General features: G+C 37.5%; 1 protein-coding gene across 2 annotated transcripts in view; it reads right to left on the bottom strand.

Moving 5' to 3' along the window:
• Positions 1-21837, bottom strand: part of CPQ (carboxypeptidase Q) — a 453369-nt gene that overhangs the window by 336785 nt on the left and 94747 nt on the right. For both annotated transcript variants that reach the window (XM_049700258.1, XM_004275363.3), the window contains exon 2: positions 15381-15838. In XM_049700258.1, coding sequence (XP_049556215.1) covers positions 15381-15813 — 433 coding nt within the window. In that variant the 5' untranslated portion in view covers positions 15814-15838. The remainder of the gene's footprint in view (positions 1-15380; positions 15839-21837) is intronic.

Genomic DNA, 21837 nt, shown 5'->3' with positions numbered 1-21837 from the left:
GTGGTTTCCTCTAGTAAAGGGAACCAGAACCAGAGATCAGCGGTTCAATAGAGACTGACTTCCCCTTGCGTTGCTGGAATTTCTCTTTATTGTGGTCATATATTAATTTCCTCTGCCCTCTCTTCCCCATTTTAGTAAATCATGAAATATGTTAATCATATAAAAAATATTTACATCTTAATATTTTGTGGTCTTTATTTCAGTTCTTTTTTCTCCGTAAATAAATATCCATTGAATACAAACCTGCAATGTTTTATCTCCCGCATCTCATTCTTTTTTTCTCCAGAGATAACACTTATTATCTAAATGTGGTGTTCAAACTATACACGTGTTTAAACCTTCACTATATATAAACGTTTAAATATAGAATGATTTGTGTGTTTAACTAACTTCCTATAAATTGTATGATACATACCTATAATTCATCAACTCACTTTTCAACATCCAGTGTTGATTCAGGCCGATACATGTAACTCTAGTTCATCCGTCTGAACTGCTTTCTAGTACTCCTCTGTCTACATCTGCTCCAATTCATTTACCCACTCCCCTGTAATAATAATTCCTTATTATTGCAAGCAGCAATGCAATAAACGTTCTTGTACAGGTCTCCTTAAGTACTGTGTGAAAGTTTCTTTAGGGTGTGTGTCTAGAATCAGGATTTGCTCATTTGCATAGCAGTTCTCGAGTAGCAACTCATACTCTGGTAGCACTTGGAGTTTCCGCTGCCCCAGAGCATTTTGCTAGAGTCAAACTTTTAAAATTTCGTTAAACTTAAATATTATCTCATTTTTGTTATACTTTCAATAAGTATATAAGTTGGAAATGGGGGAGGAACAGCGTGATACAAGATACAAGAAGACAGACACACTGCTGAGCCAATATCTCCAACTAAAATAGAAGCAAAATTCATTAAAGCTATGCTAGCTTCATCCCCTTGTCCATCCCACCTCATGCTGGTAACATCTGACTCCGCTCCCTAAATCCCAACTTTGTTCCATCCCCAGACTTCAGTACCCTGTTTACAAGGGCTCTGGTGGCCACTCAAGATCCTATGACTGGCCCCATTGCCAGCCGTGACTCAGATCCAGCCTCTAGACCCATGCGGAGGGCCGAGTGCATCTCTGCTACCAGCCCCATCCAGCCAGGTTTCATTCCTACCAAGTCCTATTGTGGAGGGCATGCGAGAGAGTAACATCGCTACAGAAATAAACCCCATGTCAACCAAGTGAGGTCATGTGGTGTGACCAAAGCCATATGAGGGGGACAACTGAGAGAAGTCCCAAGTGTCAGAAATCCATGGAAAAACTCCCACAGGGGACAACCTACAGTGGGGTTTGAGTCTGGCTCAGCAGTTCTTTTTGGTAATTGAACTAGACACACAAATCAATAACTGCACAGAAGGAATCTGGTAACGCCAATTGTGTCATGTAGCTTAGCAAATACTACAGACAGAAATGAACATTACAAACAACTGAAATATCCAATAATGAAGGACTCAGATAATAAAACGCTATGTGGCAGGCATTGAATTCTCTAAATGCGTTGTCTCACCCTCATTCTAACCCTATGGGGTGAATACTATTATCACCATTTTGCAGAAAACACAACAGAGCCTTTGGAAGGTTAAATAACTTGATAAAGGTCATGTTGCCAATTAGCAATCGAATCACGAGACAACCTCAAAGCCAGGTTCTGAACAATTATACTATACAGACATTAAAATGAGGAGAAATGTTCACAATGTACTGTAAACACATAGAAACATTCAAATGAAAAAAAAAAAATAGAGTATGTATACAGACCAACATGTTCTTAGCTCTTACTTTGGGGCAATAGGATTTCATGTTATTTTATATTCCTACTTGTGCTTTTCTTTATTTTTCAAATTTCTACATTTGAAAAGAAATGCATTACTTTTAAAATCAGGAAAATGCTGTTTTAAAAGACCATATGTAACTTACACTTCCTGCGTGCACATCATTAGCTATTCAGTTTTCGTTCAGACCAGTATATCACCTGTGGTACCCACAAATGAGTGCTTAGTAAATGCTCTTCAGGATGAAAATAATGCATAAATGCAGTCTGATGGCAAATGTCCTGTTCCGTGAACTGAGAGAGACAGCCAGCAGCCTTCTCAGAAAACAAAGCCCTGAATGTTTTGTGGTAATCTCCCCCAAATTAGGTAGAGAAAATCCACTTGAAAGGTAAGGCAGCACAATATGGCAGTCTGAATAAAAACACACTTTGCAAAGCACTCTTTTACTAAAAGCCGTATTAGCTTTAAAGTCATTTGGATCATAGTAAGACTGACAGATATATGACAAGATGGCAACGTAAAGGAGGAAGCGAACTTTATTTAGTAAACAATGAGATTAACAGTTGCCTGTGAAGGTGAGACTGGAAATTATTTCATTGATCCTGTATGATCAAGAGAGTATAAGCTATTGTTTGGTTCAGCAGATTTTTGAAAACCAAAACACTAGATATCCTACTAAAATAACTCAGGAATTCTCATATCAAATACAAATTATGCAACTTCTAGTAATATTTATAACCAAAGAAACTCACCCCAAATCGTTCAGAGAATTTTTTTAACTTTGTCCCGGTCACGTGATGTAGTAACAAAGATTAAAACTCAAAACTCTTTACAGCTAGTTCTTTATGCTTGACTAAGAGATACCAATTTAGGCTACCATCTAATCTCCCTTCCCTTCTTTCCTCACCCTAGAAATAATTTCTGTCCTAAGAAAGGTAAGAATACATAAGATGACCTTAGCAAGGTTTTCTTCAGTCTACCTTTGTAGCTTTCCAGTCCTATCACCACCCACTTATTTCTTCTCTCTATAAACATACTCCTCTGGTCATAAGGTAAATTCATCGGAAACTTTTACACCCTCATGCCTCTGCTCTTCTTTCCAGTCCTAAGAATATGTTTTCTTGCTTCTTAGCCTGAATGAATCCTTCATCCTTCAATGCCATGTCCCTCTGAAGGCTTGTTCAACCCACACATGCAACTAATCCCCATCTTCTCTATGTTCCCATCTTATTTACACCAGTGCTTTTCTCCTTATTTGACTCATCTGGGTATCATCGCCACCTAACCCTGGGCTGGGCATACAGTAGGTGCCAATGCAATAACCAATTACTGAGCGCCTGCCATGTGAGAAGTGCTACCTTAGGGGCTACAGAGACAGAGATTATAGGCAGCTCTTTTCTGAATCAAGCTCACAATACATTGATTTGACAGCTAAGTAAACATGAATCACTGTTATGGCAGTATCAACAGAGAATTCAATCGTTTGTATATAGAATTTAACTAGAGAAAATAAGAAATGCCACAAGGGTGGAATTAGTGACCACCCTGGTCCATTGTTAACATTTTGTGGCATCTGGGGAAGTTCTATAAGAGGACATGAATGTTTTCTATGGAATCAACCTCAAAAGGTCAGTGTATTAAAAAGTAACCCTATTATCCACTGTCTTCAGCCAGCTTCCTTCCCCAGGCCTCTCCTCTCTGTGACATCACTATGGTTTTTCTACTAACTCAGACTTGAAAGCTCTGTAATCTTTGATTCCTCCCATTCCTGATGTCTCATATCTAAAAGGCATTCACTGATCTTTATTTACTAATATCCGTGGGGGAATTTTCTGGCAGTCCAGTTGTTAGGACTCAGCACTTTCACTGTGGGGGCCTGGGTTTAATCCCTGGTCAGGGAACTAAGATCCTACAAGACACATGGCACAGCAAAAAAAAAAAAAAAAAAATTCTTGTCTCCATTTCTGAGGCTATTAGTCCAAACTATTAGTCCCTCAAGTCTGAACTCCCTGTGATCTTTCTCCTTTCCATCTATTTGTCACAGAGCCAAGAGAACGTTTTCTGAAAAATGTTTATCCAAAAATTCCCCTATTTCTAAGTGTATACCAGTTCCCACTGGTTATAAATCTGATCTGGTCCTATCTTAGGTTTCCACCATTATTCAGACATCACCTTCTGTCATCTATGTGCACCATTCATAAGTGCCCTACACATTACCTTGTCATATACAAGGATGAAATAAAGAAGTTATGATCACCAACAAAATGTACTTCCCAAGGTCTTCTTGGAAGAATTCCTAAGCAAGGTGGTCACAATGCTGATAATCTCCGGCTCAGTGGCAAATAACAGGGATTAACTTTTAATCAAGTTTTGACAGTTTCACCCTCAACTTCCTTCAAAAATACTAGGTGGATGACATCTGGTCCCAGGGGGTTATTTATCAGCCACTTTGTCAATCAGGCCTTGAGGACCCAATGATTTACCAGTAGTTGATCTAAAACCTTTAAGCCATCTACTTCTAAAGAGGACAAATCTTAATATTTCCTCAGGAAAATGTTTCAATTTGATGATATAAAGTTCTGAAACTTCCTGGAAAATTTACATGCAATGTTTTCAGACAAAGAAAATCAAGAATGTAAGGAGTGTGCTACAAGCCTTGGCCTATGGACTTGCCCCTGGAGAAATCAAAGTGGCTTCAGCTAATTTATATTATTGATGCACTTTTCCAACAACCATGAAAATGGCACTGATTGTTAGGAAATCACTTTCAATGTGAAATGCATCACGAATTTTTTCTTTACTGTTATAAGAGTACAAAACATGTGCTCACCAACTTGCTTCAAGTGACTGTAATTCTAAGAACACAATGAGGCTGTCAAAGAGGACTTTTACAGACTAAGAAAAAGACAGAAGTTCCAATTAAATCTAGAGCAATAACCTGACATAGCTACAGAGACATCAGCCTTGGACTGTTGGTGAGGCAATGAACCAGAAAATAGGAGGTAGGAAACGAAAAGACAAAATGAAAAGACAGAGTCCAAAACAAAAAGGAATAAGAGAGAAATAAAGAGAGTAAAAGAGAAGGGCAGAGATGGTTAGTACAGAGAGGTACAGAGAAAGAAACACACAGAGAGACAGAGCAAATAACAGAGATACAAAGAGAAAGAAAAATAAAGAGACACAGATTCACAACTATTGAGAAGAAATATCTAAATTTCCTAGTTCTACATGATGAAGTTCAATACTAATTGTAGTCTTTTGATTATTGAACACATTTCTTAGATTCACCCACATCATCAGTTATCAAAAACCTATAGTTATTAAACAATGATATTTTCCATTAGTAAAAAGGAGTCAGAGATTTGCTAAAGGAAAGGAAGGGATGAAATGTGAGCTGGAGAAAGGTTTTTTAGAAAGGATACCTGGGTATATCAACCTACATTATTTCATCATCGAGTCTCCAGGGAACATTATCCATACTTTTAGATTTAAAAAGAAAACCTCTTCCCAGAAGATTTTCCAAAAAATTAAACTAATGTGATTTAAAGGTCTTTCTATACTGAAGGCTACACAAAGCAAATGAAAAGAGACATCCTCCCTGCTTCCAGAGCTTTGAAAGTTAGAGGATAAAAATGACAGAGATATGTATTACATGAAAACTAAAACCTGTAAGTAAAAAGTAAAGATTTTACATTGTATAAGCATAAATCGAAGTGATTATCATAAGATTATGGATGAAGAGGTAACTGGATAATGTTTAAAAAGTAAAGGAGAAGTGGTTTCCTTTCCTCTTGGAGAATATGACAAATTACCCAAATACCTACCTTAACCTCATGACTCATGGACTGACAAGTGGATTTCTGTTTTTAGTATCAGATACAAAGTGCTGGGCTAATTATACTCCTTAGTTCATAGCATACCATCTTCATTGGCCTATTCAAGGCATGTATCTTGTTTTATTTTCTTGTTTTTAATTTATTTATTCTCTTTTAACCCCATCTTCATTCCTACCTCCAACCCACGTCCTGGGTAGGCAACCATTCTAAGATATTTTTTGCTTATATGCCTTCTTGTAAAATGTGAACTATAATTCTGAGTGCATGCAAAAATTGTATGTATATGTATGCAACTGTATTATATATGTCACTCTACTTTTTACTTTTATTACCCGGCTTTATAAATGTAAGATACATCCACGAGATATATATATATAGATATATATAGATATAGATATAGATATAGATATAGATATAGATATTCCTTTGCTATATATATTAGTCTGCTGCTTCCAACTTCTGTATAACATACCCTGAGGAGCATCTACCACATTTTACATGTCTACTCTCCCAGTGATGGACCTCCAGATGGACACTACCCCCCAAAATTAGGCCATAATAATCATCCTTGTTATGTACCCTTAGGGACCCCTGTGACAATTTCTTTGGGAAATATACTAAGGAAGTGAATTATTTGTTCATTGGGTATGAAAATATATTTAAGTGGGCTAAATATTACCAGTTTGCTCTCCAGAACTGTGGCACCATGCTTCATGCCCACCAATAAATGTATAAGGAAGGGTTCCTATATCACCACAGCATCACCAATGCATTTTACATCTCTGCTGTAAAATGATCTCATTTTTAAAACTTTCATTGTTCTGATTGCTAATGAGTTAAGATCTCTTCATACACTTGTTAGCATTCAGGCTTCCTCTTCTTTAAACTGCTTATTCAGAGCCTTTGTCCATTTTTCTATTAGGGTTACTGCCTTTTTCTTTTGATTTCCAGTAATTCATAGCCTACATATTAATCTCATAATGATTTTAGACAGTGTTAGTATCTTCTCCCATTTTTCCATCTGCCTAACAGCTTTGTGCATGGTATCCTTCATTGAACAGAAATTCTTAATTCTGATGCAATCAAATTCGGTAATGTTTTCGTCTTGTGGTTTGTGCTTTTTAAGTTGTGTTTGTGTGAGAGTGTAAAGGCACACAGGAGACAGATGTGGTGGCCCTATTCTTGAGGAAACAGCCAAGAGGAAAACAGATATACCTGCAAGATGTGGGCAGAAAGACCCACCATGAGGCTAGGTGAAAAAGAAGGCCATTGGGAAGGTATGACTTAGGACATGACTCTGCCACATATTATATGCTGTGTTACCTTGGACAAAGTGCTAAACCTCCCAGAGCCTGCCATCTGTCAAGTGTGAACAACACCTATCCCAAAAGACAATGTAAGTAAAAGAATCTGCACAATCACTAGCGTATAATAGACAGGCTCTCAATAAATGAGTTCCTTTGCCCCCTTCCTCCTCATTTCCAATCCTGATTTGATGCTGAGAGAGGGAATTTGCAACCTGTGACATTTTGGAATCAGATCCTTCAGCTGATCCCACACCTCCAAATTCTAAGTATCATCTGTGGATACAGGCTCCTTAAGAGCACTTCTGCTCATACTGCAATTAGATATCAGACAAAGATTAAGCCCTGAAAAAAAAAACCAAAGAACAAAAAACAGTGAAAATGCTGTTTTCCTGATGAGACCAAAGGAGGAAAAGAGGACAGGTACAAATAACTAATTATCTGATGATGGGACCTTGGGCGTAAATTCGTTAGCATCTCACTAAGAAATGGATCAAAGTATTGGCTGTAGAATGTCTTCGTTTGGTGGATGTGCTGGGAGTATGCTGGAAGGCTATTTTAGGTTTCCATACGATTAAAACAGTGAGATTTTGGAATAAGCTTAAGCTGTAGCTTTCTGATCCATGTTGCTGAAGTTTTCAGAAAGAACTGACTGGTAAACAACCTCACTGTGATCTGACTGATGTTTATTTATCCTTCTCCTTCCTATGTGCCTTCACTTCAGATGCAAACCGAAACTTATTGTTATTTGGATATGAAATAAAGACCTATGGAAATCACATGAGGCTAAAGGAAGCTTGAGTATAAATAAGTTTTGTTGTTTTTTTATTAAGTTTTTAAATATCCTTTTAAGATGTGTGATATGTATCACAAAGCTACCCATCAGGTCAACAGCTATTTAATATGCATTTGTATTACATTACTAGGTATAGCACTAAATGAGATACACAGATAAACAACATGTGGCTTTTACCCCAGAGGAGGTCACAGTTCCTCAGAAGAGATAATAAGCATGTGAACAATCAACTACAGTAAACTGTGATCATTGTATAATATAGGCAAACAAAGTGCTATGAGAATGGAGATGAAAGAACAATTATATTTATTTAGGTTTACGTTCAAGAAAGACTTTAGAGAAGAGATCCACTTTAAATGAGTCTTTAAAAATGAGCAGGGATTTTCCAAGCAGAGAAGGGTTAGGTTGGGTTGGGATTAGGGTTGGGTTAGCAGAGCTCCAGGAAGCAGTTTTTAAGTCAAGGAAGTATGAACACGTCCAGGCAAGAGCAGCTAGGACCATGGTGTGTGGCTAGGGAGGAACTAGACATAAGCTCAGAAGCACAGCCTGAGGTCACTTTTTTAAAGGTCATAAGAATTTGAACTATATCCTGAACAGTGAAAAGATTTTAAGTAAGGGAGTGACATAATGAGATCTATATTTTACAAGGACAATTGAAGCAGCAGTATGGAAACTGATTAAAATGAGACTGGAGTCAGGAGGATCAGTTAGGAAGCGACTATAACACTGTAGGCAGGAGATGTTAGGTCCTCAACTCTGATGTGAGAGTGAGAATAGAAAACTGGAGTCATTTGACATTTAAGTCTTGGTGACCAACTGAATGTTGGAGTGAGATAAATGGAAAGACTCAATCATTCAACGAATATTTCTCAAAACTTTTCTGTGTATGAAACATTATGTTAAGAGCTAGGGCAGAGTTTCTCAACTTCAGCACTACTGGCATTTTAGAATGGATAATTATTCGATGTGGGGGAAGGGGAAGGCTGTTCTGTACACTGTGGGATGTTTAGGAATATTCCTCACCTCCACCCACTAAAGGCAAGTAGCACCCCCTCTCAGTCATGACCATCAGAAATGTGTCCAGACATTGCCAAATTTCCTCTAGGGAGCAAAATTATCACCAGTTGAGAACCACTGAAACTGGGATCTCTGATTCTGAGAGGCTTATTATCTGTAGAGAAATGCTTATGACATAAGCAAGTATAGGGCACAAGAAAAGCAGAAAGGAGGAAGTTATCAATACCTCCTTGGGGATGAACAAGCATAGGAAATGTCTCCATAGAAGAGGAGACATTCAAGCTGAATCCTTAAATAAGGGCATTCCTGACAGGGGACAAAAACATGAAAGCAAGATACCATATCAGATACTAGCAGAATTTTGAGGCTCTGAGCCTGAGCTCTTGGCGGTTGGCAATGTCATTAATGAATATGAGAAACACAGACAAGATGCTGAATTTGTGGGGCTTGCAGGACATCCAGCAGTCCTTGGAAATGCAAGTAGGAAGTCTTCTCCCAGCTCTCCACAGAGAGCTCACACAAATAAACTAATACACACTGTGATACTCAAGTCTAGAATTGGAAAGTTTAAAAAAATTCGCTCTGGTTACATAAGGAATCTGCTCCGTAGCACATGCCTAGGAGAATACTGCTCTTGTGATCTTGTGATCATCTTCACTGATCCCTTGTGGATTCTCAGAAAAACCACAGCCTTTCTAATCTAGAAAGATGTTACAGATTCATTTGCCAGCCATCTCTCATTTTATAGGTGACAAAACTAAGGCCCATAGAGATTAAATGACTGGGCCAGAGTCACACAGCTAGAAGGCTATGACATGGGTTTCCTGGTAGATGAGATCTGCACCTGTACCTAGAGGTCCCTTTATGCAGACTTTACCCTATCTCCTGTGGGAATTTTTCCACACCTGGTCCAGCCTAACTCTCCAGTCTCCTTAGAGCTTAAAATAGCCCAGTTGCCAGACAATTGTTTATCTACCTTGAGTTCCATGGAATGAAGAATGGGGTGAAAGTGCGTCTTGGGACACCACAATAGATTCCAGTGAGTAAAATTCACTTCCCCCGGGTTTTTAAGGGCCCAGGAGCAATCTGTAAGTTGGCTCAGCTTTCCCAGGCAGATAGCCAGGGAAGAGCAGGCCCAATTACAGAACAAGAAATGAGGATACAAAAGAAAGGAAAATGAGAAAAAATGTCCAAAGGTACAGATACCGGTATCATCTGCAGTATAAGTACCAGCAACTTTTGAGACAGATCTGCTTCAGTCAAATGGATAAAAAGGGAAATCTTATAAGTGAAAATAACATTAACATATCTGTATGTGAGGCAATATAGTCTAATGACTAAAAGCACAAAGTCTGGAGTTTGACAGTGGTTCATACCTGAACTTGGTCTCTCACTAGTTGTGTAACCCTGGGCAAATTACTTCATCTCTTGTAGTCTGGTTTTCTCATTTGTTAAAATCAAAACATAACAAAACAAACAAACAAGTAAAGATATTGATAGTTAGGAGGGCTAAAAAGGAAATAAATATGTATATATGCTGGTGTCTAACACAGATGAATAACAACAGAAGGCAATTAAACAAACTCCTGGTTGACAATATAGAACCCAAGCTGAGGGGTCCCTAACACCTTAGAGGACTCTACACCTATTCACACAGCCTCAGAGAGACCAAAACTAGCCGTCCCAGTGGTACTTCCAGAATGGTACAGTGAGAAACGTGGCAGATCTTCCTCCCTACAAAACATTTAACTGGGAAAAAATATTTTTAAAAAATCACTTACAGTCTCTCAAAACTGTCCTAAGGGCATACAGCAAGTGGAGAAACATTCATTCAAGAAAATATACTAAATCTAAGTTAGAACAATGAGAGTCTGTAGCATTTGGCCATCACCTGCTTCCTTCTCCCATCCCCAACTGCATGTTATAGAAACTCTATTATGGCCACTCCACTCCAAGAGGACTAGGTCCCCATTCCTCTACCCAGCCCCTACTTGTATGGTGGAAGTCCTACCCCAAGTATAGCCATGAGAAAACTGGGACCCTGATCACTGCTATCTTAGCTCATTCATAGGCAGAGGTCTCATGCTGGGAGAGGCAAGCTGAAAAGACCAGTAGCTACCACCATCCCCTTCTAGCACCTGCCAGGGATATCACTCTGGGGAAGCAGGCCACTATCAGTATGCCTAGCTCCTGGGAACTCCCAGGGAAGAGGCAACCCAGGAGGATGAAGAGCTTTGCAGTTCTTAACCAGGGTAGTGACTTTATTTGGAACAGAACATAGAGAATCCCATGCCTAAGGCTGTTGTTGGAAACGATGGAGAGCTTGGTAGAGAACAAGTTAGGGGGTACTGGTAGCTTTATGATACTGCTAACAGCAAGCAAAAGGGCAGAACAATCAGAAGTTTAACAAAAAGAACCAGGGAGGAAAAAGCGACCAAGAAAAACCCTCCCTGGATCACAATAAACCCTGGGGCCTGGGAAGGCTATCCACATGGTCCTACTTAGGAACAATCAAAAACCGGACATGGGTCAGATTGAAAACATTTTCCAAGCTGCACACAGATCCATCAACAAAGGGCAGAAGCCTTACTGGCACAAGAGGCTTAAGCACAACCTCTAACCAAATACTGGCTGAAAAATAAGCTATTCTGACACAGGGGAAAATATTATTAAGCTAGGCTTAATAGACAGATTGATACAGATTATGCAATCTGAAGAACAGAGAGAAAAAAAGTGGAGAACAACGAGCAGAGCCTCAGAGAAATGTGGGACACCTTTAAGTGCACCTACATACTCATAATGGAAGTACCAGAAGGAAAAGAGAACAAAACAGGGATAGAAAATATATTCATAGTAAGAAAAAGCTGAAAACTTCCCAAATTGATGAAAAACATTAATCTATACATGAAGCTCAACAACCTCTAAGCAAGATAAAAGCAAAGAAATTCCCACCTACATATGTCAAAATTAAAATGTTGAAAACGAAAAATAAAGAAAAAAATCTTGAAATCAGTAAGAGCAAAATGACTTGTCACAAGGAGCATACCTCATTTTATTGTGCTTTGCAGATATTGTGTTTTTTACAAATTGAAGGTTGTGGCAACCCTGTGTTGAGAAAGTCTATTGGTGCCATTTCCCCAACAGCATTATTTTTTATTTAAGGTATGTACATTGTTTTAGACATACTGCTCTTACACACTTTAATAAACTACGGTATAGTGTAAACATAACTTCTATAAGCACTAGGAAACCAAAAAATTCATGTGACTCGCTTTACTGCAATACTCACTGTATTACAGTGGTCTGGAACCAAACCAAATATCTCCACGGTATGCCTGTACAGGGGAATTCCAGTAATATTAACAGCTAACTTCTCATCAGAAACAATGGAAGCCAGAGGACAACGGAATGACAAATTCAATGTGTTGGAAGTAAAAAGCTGTGAATCAAGAATCTTATAACCAGTAAAACTGTGTTTCAAAAATGAAGATTAAATAAAGAACTAAATATGGATGAAAGCTTAGAGAATTCTCTGCTAGTGGACTGGCTTTGAAAAACAAACTAAAGAGAGTTCTTCAGGCAGAAAGCAAATGACACCAAACAATAATTTGAATCCTTATCCTCACAAAAGTAAAAATAATTGTAAGTGGATACTATAAATAACTGTATGCCAAAAAATTACATAATTTGTATAAAATTAATAAATTCCTAGAAAGACACAAACTACTAAAACTGACTCAAAAAGAAATAGAAAATCTGAATAGATCTATACCAAGGAAAAATATTGAAGTAATAATTAACAATCTTCCCACAAAGAAAATCCCAGAACCAGATGGCTTCACTAGTGAATGCTACCAAAAACTTAAAGAATTAATACCAATCTTTCACAAACTCTTCTGAAAAACAGAAGACAACATAATACTTTTCAACTTATTCTTTGAGGCCAGAATTACCCTGATACCAAACCAGACAAAGACATCACACAAAGAAAATAAAACTACAGGCCAATATCCCTTATGAATACACATGTAAAACTGCTCAACGAAATGCTAGTAAACTGAATTCAGTAACATATAAAAAAAGATTATACACCATAACCAAATGGGATTTATCCCAGGAATGCACGGTTGGTTTAACATCTGAAAATCAATTAATGAAATACATCCAGTTCAATGGGGAAAGAATAGTCTTTGCAACAAATGATGCAGAGACAACTGAATGACCACAGCAAAAGAAAAAAAGTTGGACTCCTACCTCACACCTAAAATTAACTCACAGACCTAAATATAAGAGCTAAAATTATAAAACTCTTAGAAGAATAAATAAAACTCTTAGGAATAAATCTTTGTGACGTTGGTTTAGGCAATGGTTTCTTAGATATAACACCAAAAGCACAAGCAACAGAAAAAAATTAGATAAATTGTGCTAATTCAAAATTAAAGACATTTCTGCAGCAAATACTACCATCGAGAAAGTTAAAAAAAAAAAATCCATAGAACGGGAAAGAACCTTAGTAAATCACACTGATAAGAGACTTCCAACCAGAATACATGAAGAGCTTTCACAATTCAATAATAAAAATTCATATAGCACAATTAAAAACTGGCCAAAGGATGTGAGTATACATTTCTCTGAAAAAGATACACAAATGGCAAATAAGAACATGGAAGGATGCTCAACATCATTAGTCATTAGAGAAGTGCAAATAAAAACCACAATGAATATCACGTCATACCCATTAGGGCAGCTGTAACCAAAAAGACAGATAACAAGTGTTGACAAGTATGTGTAAAAATTAGAAAACATCAGTGAAAATGTACAATGGTCCAGTCACTTTGGAAAACAGTTTGGCAGTTCCCCTGAAAGTTAAACATAGAGTTATTATATAACCAAGCAATTCCACTCCTTGGTACATACCCAAGAGAAATGAAAATATATGTACATACAAAGACTTATGCATGGATGTTTATAGCAGCATTATTCATAATAGCCAAAAGGTGGGGAAAAAAAACAAATGCTCATCAACTGATCAACGGATAACTAAAATACGGTATATCTGTAAAATGGGAAATTATTCAACAATAAAAATGAATTACGCACTGATACATGCTACAACATGGATGAACCTGGAATACATGCTACATGAAAGAAGCCAGTCACAAAAGAAAATATAGTGTATTATTTCATTCATGTGAAATATGCAGAATAGGCAAAATCCCTAAAGACAGAAAGCAAATTAGTGGCTACCTAGGGCTTAGGAGGGTGGTAGGAAAGGGATGGAGCATAACTGCTAATGAATATAAAGCTTCTTTTGGGGGTGACGAAATGTTCTCTGATTAGATAGTGATGGTGGTTGCACAATTCTGTGAATATATTAAACACCACTGACGCGCACGTTTCAAATGGGTGAATATTATGGTATGTGAATTATATCTCAATAAAGTGCTTTGTTCTTTGTTTTGGGGGGTTTTTTTGGCTGGGCTGTGAGGCAGGCGGGATCTTAGTTCTCTGACCAGGGATTGAACTGTTCCGTACCCCCTGCAGTGGAAGTGCACAGTCTTAACCACTGGACCCCCAGAGAAGTCCCGATATCTCAATAAAGATGTTTTTAAAAAGCTGACCATCTGCTTCTCTACTGGGTGTTTCTCTTGGCATTAGAGAAGGCCAAACGTTTCTATAAACTTTTTAAAGAAGCTCAACTAGCTTTTTTTTATAAACTAAAGTGGACCCTTGAACAATGCAGGTTTTAACTGCACAGGTCCACTTACACGTGGATTTTTTTCCAACAGTCAATACAACAGTACTACATGATCTATGGCTAGCGAATATGCAGATGCAGAAACTCACGGATACAGAAGAAGCAAACAGTATAGATGGAGGGCTGACTGTAAGTTATACACGGATTTTCAACTGCGTGGAGGGTTGGTGCCCCAACTCTCGCGTTGTTCAAGGACCGACTGCAGTTCCTTTGCCATAGGAATACAGTCTGTGAATACATGCACAGTCCATGAATAGTCGAACACCAACTGATAGCTCACTGTGGACTGGTTTTCTATCCCTGATCTAGGCACTTACATTGTCTGATGAGGCTGAGCCAGAGTGCTGATAAGTAAAGACAGAACTCCACCCTAGACAACCCCTTGCCTTAGAGACCTCAGGTTCTGTAAAAATAATGGCCTCAGATCAATTCAATGTGCAAGGCTCTGTCCCATATTTCATTAATTCTAAGAAATTCTGTACGCTGAGCCCACTTGGAAGAAGTCATAGTTTTTATAACCTATTTACCTATATCTCAATTCTCTACAGAATGGTACTAATGTTATATGCTAGATAGAAATTATTAAGTGATACAGTTCATAAGTATCATGGACCAATAGCTGTAGATGCTTCAATTTAAAAAGGGACGCTTTCAGAAAAGACAGAGAGGAAAAAAAGGAAGAAAAAAGGAGTGTAAGAGTAAGGAACTCAAGCCAATGGAATGCAAAATGATTCTATCTTCCTTTTTATCACCCAATTATAATATGAATCATGCACACTATAATCAGTTATGTCACATGGCATTAGTTTTAATAAAGAACACAGCAAATTGACTTGAAAAGGCAAAATAATACCTTCTGGGGGCGTCCCAATGCTGCTGCCAAGACCCAAAACTGCCATCTTGTGAATTCTCGGCTCCAGCATCACAGCAGATTCTTCTCCCCTTTCCCAGTGGGGTATTCTGACAGGCTCCAGGTGGACATTCTCCAGCCCATCTTCCTGCAGGTTTTGGTACATGATTTGGATGGCTTTTTCTAGGCTCTTGGAACCACTGAGTCTGGGTCCAACAGTGTCAACCAGAAGTGCCAATCGCTCATAGGATCTGTTCTGGGCTTCCCCATAAACAGCAAGGTTGATGATTGCTTTAGCAACATCTCCATAGCAGGCTATTTCTTCTTTTATTTCTTGAAAAGTCCTCTGAGAGATGCCATTCCCATAGACAGCTTTCCCAGAGGTCAGGGATAAAAAGTGAACAACACCAACAAATACGAAGACATGGAACTTCATGTTTTTTTCCCAGCCTGTTTTCTTCCTAAAATCATCAAGGTAAGTAAGAAATATGTGTTAGGGGAAAAGAATCTCACAGCTATCTGCCCATAACCCAGGGACTGCTTTCCAAACAGGATTCCCCTTCCCTTCTCAACTGTTGCCCAATTTCTACCATCAAATTCAGGCACCATAACTCCCAGGAATGATGAAGAAAAGAGGCAATGATTGGCCTTATTGACAGGTAGTGTGTATTAAAACTACAAAATCACATGTCACCTAGCAATCAGTTTAAAATATGCTAAAAGATTAAAATAAGAAGATAACTAGGAAAGAGAGGAAGAAATAGAGGTAGCAGTGATAGGGCTAGGGCAGTGTTACCCCTTCTTCTAAACACAGTATGATCCAAATGTTTCAGAGTTCCCTCTACCTGATATGCTCTCTCCTGTTTGCCTATTGAACTTATCCTTCGAGGCCCTTTCAGAGACATCATCTCTTCTTGACGCTCTCCCTAACCCCAACCCTTCCACATTTAATCCTCACAACAGTTCTATGAAACAGTTTCTTATTATTGCCTTCATCTTAGAACTGAGGATCCTGGGGTAGTGAGAGATTAAGTAACTTGCCAAAGACACACAAAGGCTTTCCAGCCCTAGAGACCACGCTGTAAACAGTGCTAAAAGTATGTTTGTGGACCCATGCCAGTCCACAATTGTGTTTCACAAGTCCATGAAAGACAAACACAAAGATTAAGAGTAAACATATTCAGTAATGTGCAACACAGTAGCCAATAGTCCAATGTGGTTATTACAATTTAAATTAAATCATCGGCGTCTCAGCCATACTAGCTGCATTTCAAATGCTCAATAGCCACGTGGGCTAGTGGCTGTTGTATTGGGCAGCACAGAAAGAACATTTCTATCATCATAGAAAGTTCTGTTGAATAGCACTGGCTTAGACACCTTTATAGATGACTGACAGAACAACTATACATTTGTCAAATCTAATGACTAAAAAATGATGCTTCATTTTACTTTTCTACTTCACTATTATATTTTTCAAAAGTACCAGTCTGCAACGAATTCTAAATTTAAAAATCTGGTCCTTCACCACAGATAATTTGAGAAGCACGGTCATAAACTACGATATAAGTATAAACTCCAAATTCAGACAGCATACAAGGCCTTTCAAAATATGGTTCCAACAACCACTTCAACCTCATCTCTCTACCTGCCCCTCTAGAGTGAACACATTTTCATTCTCATTCTCATGTCTTCTCTCTCTCCCTCTCTCTCCCTTTCTCTCTCTCTCACAGGCACACACACATAGCACTTGAAATGTGGCTAGTCTAAACTGAGATGTTTTGTACATGTAAAATATATACCTGATTTGATCTTCAAAATCAACTACTTCATACTTAAGTGTAAAAAAAAAATAAATATTTCAGATATATTGGATTAAATAAAATACATTATTATTAATCTCACCTATTTCTTTTTACTTTTTAATATAGCTATTAGAAATTTTTAACTTACATAATATTTATATTTATATTGGACAGTAATGTTCTAGCTGCACTGAACTGGACCCTGTTCTTCAAATACCCAGGCCCTTTTATAACTCTGGGTCTCTACATATGTTCATTCCCTTTTATTGCAAGGCCCTTCTCTTCACCCTGGCAAACGTCTATAATGAGAATGCATTAAAAACCACCTCTTCTGTGAGGCCTCACCAAACAATACCCCAGAGGTACGTGCACCATTTTCTGTGTTTCTACCATAATTAACTATATTATCAACAAATATATTTGTTTATAAACCTGTCTCTCCTGCTCTCAAAGTCAAATAGGGTAAATTATTCATCATTGTACCCATATATAGGCACTCTATACCTTTTTAAGAAGGAATGAATAAGCATTTAATCTCTCTAGGTCTCACCTCCGTAGAGCAGAAGAGTACTTATCTTGCCTCCTTCACAAGGAAGCTGTAGGAATTAAAAACTTGCGATCATATTTAAAATATTTTTAAAAATTATTAAAACTATACATGGCTGCTGCTTTCTTTTTTATTGTAACTATAGTTGACCCTTGAGCGACACAGGTTTGAACTTCCCCGGTCCACTTCTACACAGGTCTTTTCCCATATATACTACAGTACCACAAGATCCGAGACTGGCTGAATCCGTGGATGCAGAACCCGATATGCAGCGCTGACTACGGGACTTCAGCATCCACAGAGGACCCTGGAACCAATACCCCTCCTTGTTCAAGGGTCAAGGCATAGGTTTTTCGTTTGTACAGTCACTATACTGATGCTTGTTTTAAAACCTAAATTTTATTAAGCCATCAAAATATTTCACCAGATTGCAATTTATTCTTGAAAGTACATTTTTCCAATATATTTGGGAAAATGTTCTTGGGGCTAAAAAAGAAAAAAAAGGTTAATAAGCCATCTATTAATTGACACTAAACACAAGTATCTACTTCTCACTAAAAGTTCTGTAAGCCTTCTGCAAACATTAATTAACGATTTCATAATGCATTTCTAGTGATGGATTAGAATCATATTATGACAACATTGTAGAGATACAGGAGAGCTTAGGGATCCCTAGTCCATATCCTTGTTTCGCAGAAAGTTAATCAAGGCCTGCGTTGTGATTCCCAGGCAGCAGACAAACCAGCAACTACAATTAACCAGGTAAGTGGACCAGCTAGCACATACTTTCTAAAGGATTAAGAATAGTTTTCTTCCAGGAAACTATATGCATTTACATATAATAGAAATTCAATGAAGGATACCCAAATGCAGTCTGAGAAGTGAATACCTATAATAAAATATATGTATACAGAGTAGCATCAGAACAAAGAGAAGAACAAAGGGGATCATGAAAAGCTATAGAGAAGACGTAACATCTCAGAACAGCCTCAAGAAACGGCTCTGCAGGCAGAAAAGAGTGAATGGTATCCCTCAGAGCACCACTAGAACATCATCTGTATGCCACATCCTGGTTAAAAGATATGTCCAGAAAATAACAGTGCCTGAGTCTATCATCTTGACATCTTTTTGCATATATGTCAATTGAATTAACAGATAACACATCATTTTGATAATAATATTTAATGCTTCTTAACATGGTCAGTTAAATTAATTTTGACACTAAAAAATGATATAATTACTTTAAAACAGAATTCGGTATCTGCAAGTGTTGTTCTGATTATCTTAACTACACTGTTTCTTCAAATCCCAGAAATGCAATAAGTGCTTATTTTTAAAAGTAGGTTAATTTAAAAGATGATGGTTTGTTACCTTTCGATGGATCAGTTTTTCCCTGAGTATAAAGTTTACTAAGATCAAAGGCACAAAACAATGCATTACCTGAGATATCACCCAGAGCACTTGACACAAGTAAACACTAAATACATGTTAGTTGACTCTAAACCTAGTTTTCTCTGGAATATAATCTCAAAATTACCTATGTAATTCTTAGCTAGAATGCATAATTATATATCTCTCCAATGGAGCACTACAAGAATCTTTTTTTATTACTTTTAGAAAGGTACATGAGTCCAACTAACATGTGTTTTCAGTAATAAATGGTAGAAAATAATAATTATAACTAACAGTCTATATTTGAGGAGGTAATAAAAATGGAACAAGATATTGCTATGTCAAATTCCACTCGAGAAAAAAAACCCACATATAATATGTAATTTTAAAACACAGGGACTATACATAATTTGTACATAATTTGTACAACTCTGATACATAATTTGTACATTCCTAGCAAGAAATAGAGGATTATAATAAAAATTAAAAGTGAAATATACAGACAGAATGAGATTAAATAAAGTCAATAATGAAGGACAATCTGAAGAAATTCTCTCCTAATTCACAGATTTAGGATCACCATACAACAAGAAATTCATTCTAGAACTGGAGTCAATCCAAGTGAGAGGATGATCAAAGACACCAGTATATTTGCATGAAAGGACTAAAACACTAGCCCTCCCCAGTGTGAAAAGACAGGCCAAAAGTAGAACTATTTTGTTGTATAAAATCAAGAAGGGTTTGGAAAACATGAAGACAGATTTACTCGCCATATCTTTTCATACTTGTACCAAGGAATAGCCCTAGTGGCTCAGAGATAATTTTAGGAAAATCAAAATGTACAGTTTTACACAGTAAGTGATAAACATGTAAACAGTTTCCCTAAGGAAAAAAAGAGGATTTGGATAAAATCATGAATGATACAGTCATTGGAGCTGAACCCTTTTAAATCCACCACACAACATTAGCACCACACTGACCTAAGTAGTTTCCTAGGGGATCACCAGGAGGGTTTGCTGATCTGAAAGACTGTTAGTCTGCCCTAGCTCAGAGATAGAAAATGTCCCTATACAGTCATTTCAGTCAAATAAAATTAAGCAAGCTGTAGTATTTTTCTACAGTCTGCAAAGGGAGCAAACAATTCTATGGTGATCAACAAAGACAAACAGAATTACTGATCTCAAACATTTCCCCTTTATAATTGCAAATGGTGCTTTGTTTTGGGTCATAACTTCATTTCTCCAGTCATTTAACAAAAATGTATTGAGCACCTTACTAAGCACCAAAGACACAATTTATAAGATAATATCCATACCCTCAAAGAGCCGCCAAGTATAATAAAGAGACAGATAATGTGAAAACCCTACAACTGAGGTGGTTACAAGCTTCTGTGGAAACAAACTGGAGTAGGGGATTAGGAGGAGATTCCTGATGGCGTGTGAAAAAGGCGGGAGTGGCACTGAAGGAAAGATAACCCAACAGAAAAAACAAACCGTGCAAAGACAAGGAGGCTTTACAAAACTTGGGCTATGGAGAAAACGGCAAGGAGTTGGATGATAAGTCGGGGGAAATGGTGGAAGATACAGCAGTGATGCAAGGAATTATTCCCCAAGGTCTGACTAAAAAGGTCTACTGTGTGACGCTTCAAAGTGGAAAACAAACCCCCAGGGCACTGTAACAGGGGACTTACTGAACAGTTCCCACCCCTTATGCAGCCAGGAAAAGGAAAGAAGGAAGGGACTGAGGAAGAGAGGGAGGGAGGAAAGAAGGAAGCAAGGGAGGAAGGAAGGAAGGATAGTTTTCTTTCTGATTTTCACTATGACCTGCTCCTTAGCACAAAGAATCCACACAGATTCCACATCAGGACAAGGACAGCATGTGAAGTTCCTCAAAATCCCCAAACAAGCCACTACTTATTACCTATGTGGTTATTCCTTGGAATTTTCACAGAGGGAAAAGTAAACCATGGTTCCAAAAGACGCATTAGTCAAATAATTCACTTACAAAGACACTCAAGATTTTATTTATTTAAAATCCCTAAAATACTAAGAATAACCCAATTGACCAAAAAAAAAAAAAAAAAAAAAATCTAGCACACGCTTGAGCAAATTATAGGACACTTGAAATGTCTAAACTTAAACTGTAAAACATTTTCTTAAAATACTCTTTATTTTTATACACAGAAGGTTTGAAGTCATTGTCCCTTTACTTGAATTCAAACTGGGGGAATATTAAATGTTATACTCTTCAAAATCTTAAACAACTATTTTTAAAACTCATGCTGTATCACGCCTTTGAATTCAGAAAGTTATATATTCAAAGGAAACTCTGGAGCACTATTTGAAAAAAAGACTTTCTTTTCATATATTGTGCTCATGATCCCCAGTTACAGATTATCTTTTTCACAAAAAGAGATAAAATTGAAATGTCATTTTCATTCTTTTCTACTTAAATTTGGAAGGAAACTTAAGCAAAACCAACTTTTCTTCTGCTGTGAATTACATTCTAATAATAGGTTTATATTTTGAGGAAACAAAACAAAACCCTTTGCTTCTATTTCTAAATCTTTCTCCTAAAATATTATTGTTTGAAAATGTCTCAGGCTATGATAGAAATGCCAGGATGAATAGACTAAGAGACGTGGAAAAGGACACAATGAAAAGAGAATGTGCTGAAAGACAGAAGGAGTAAGTTTTAGGGACTGAAATTTTTATTGACT

This window comes from Orcinus orca, chromosome 17 (assembly GCF_937001465.1).
Source record: "Orcinus orca chromosome 17, mOrcOrc1.1, whole genome shotgun sequence".
In the NCBI taxonomy this organism is placed as follows: domain Eukaryota; kingdom Metazoa; phylum Chordata; class Mammalia; order Artiodactyla; family Delphinidae; genus Orcinus; species Orcinus orca.
Note: the sequence above shows the minus strand (reverse complement) of the source record. Positions and strands in the feature narration are given on the sequence as shown.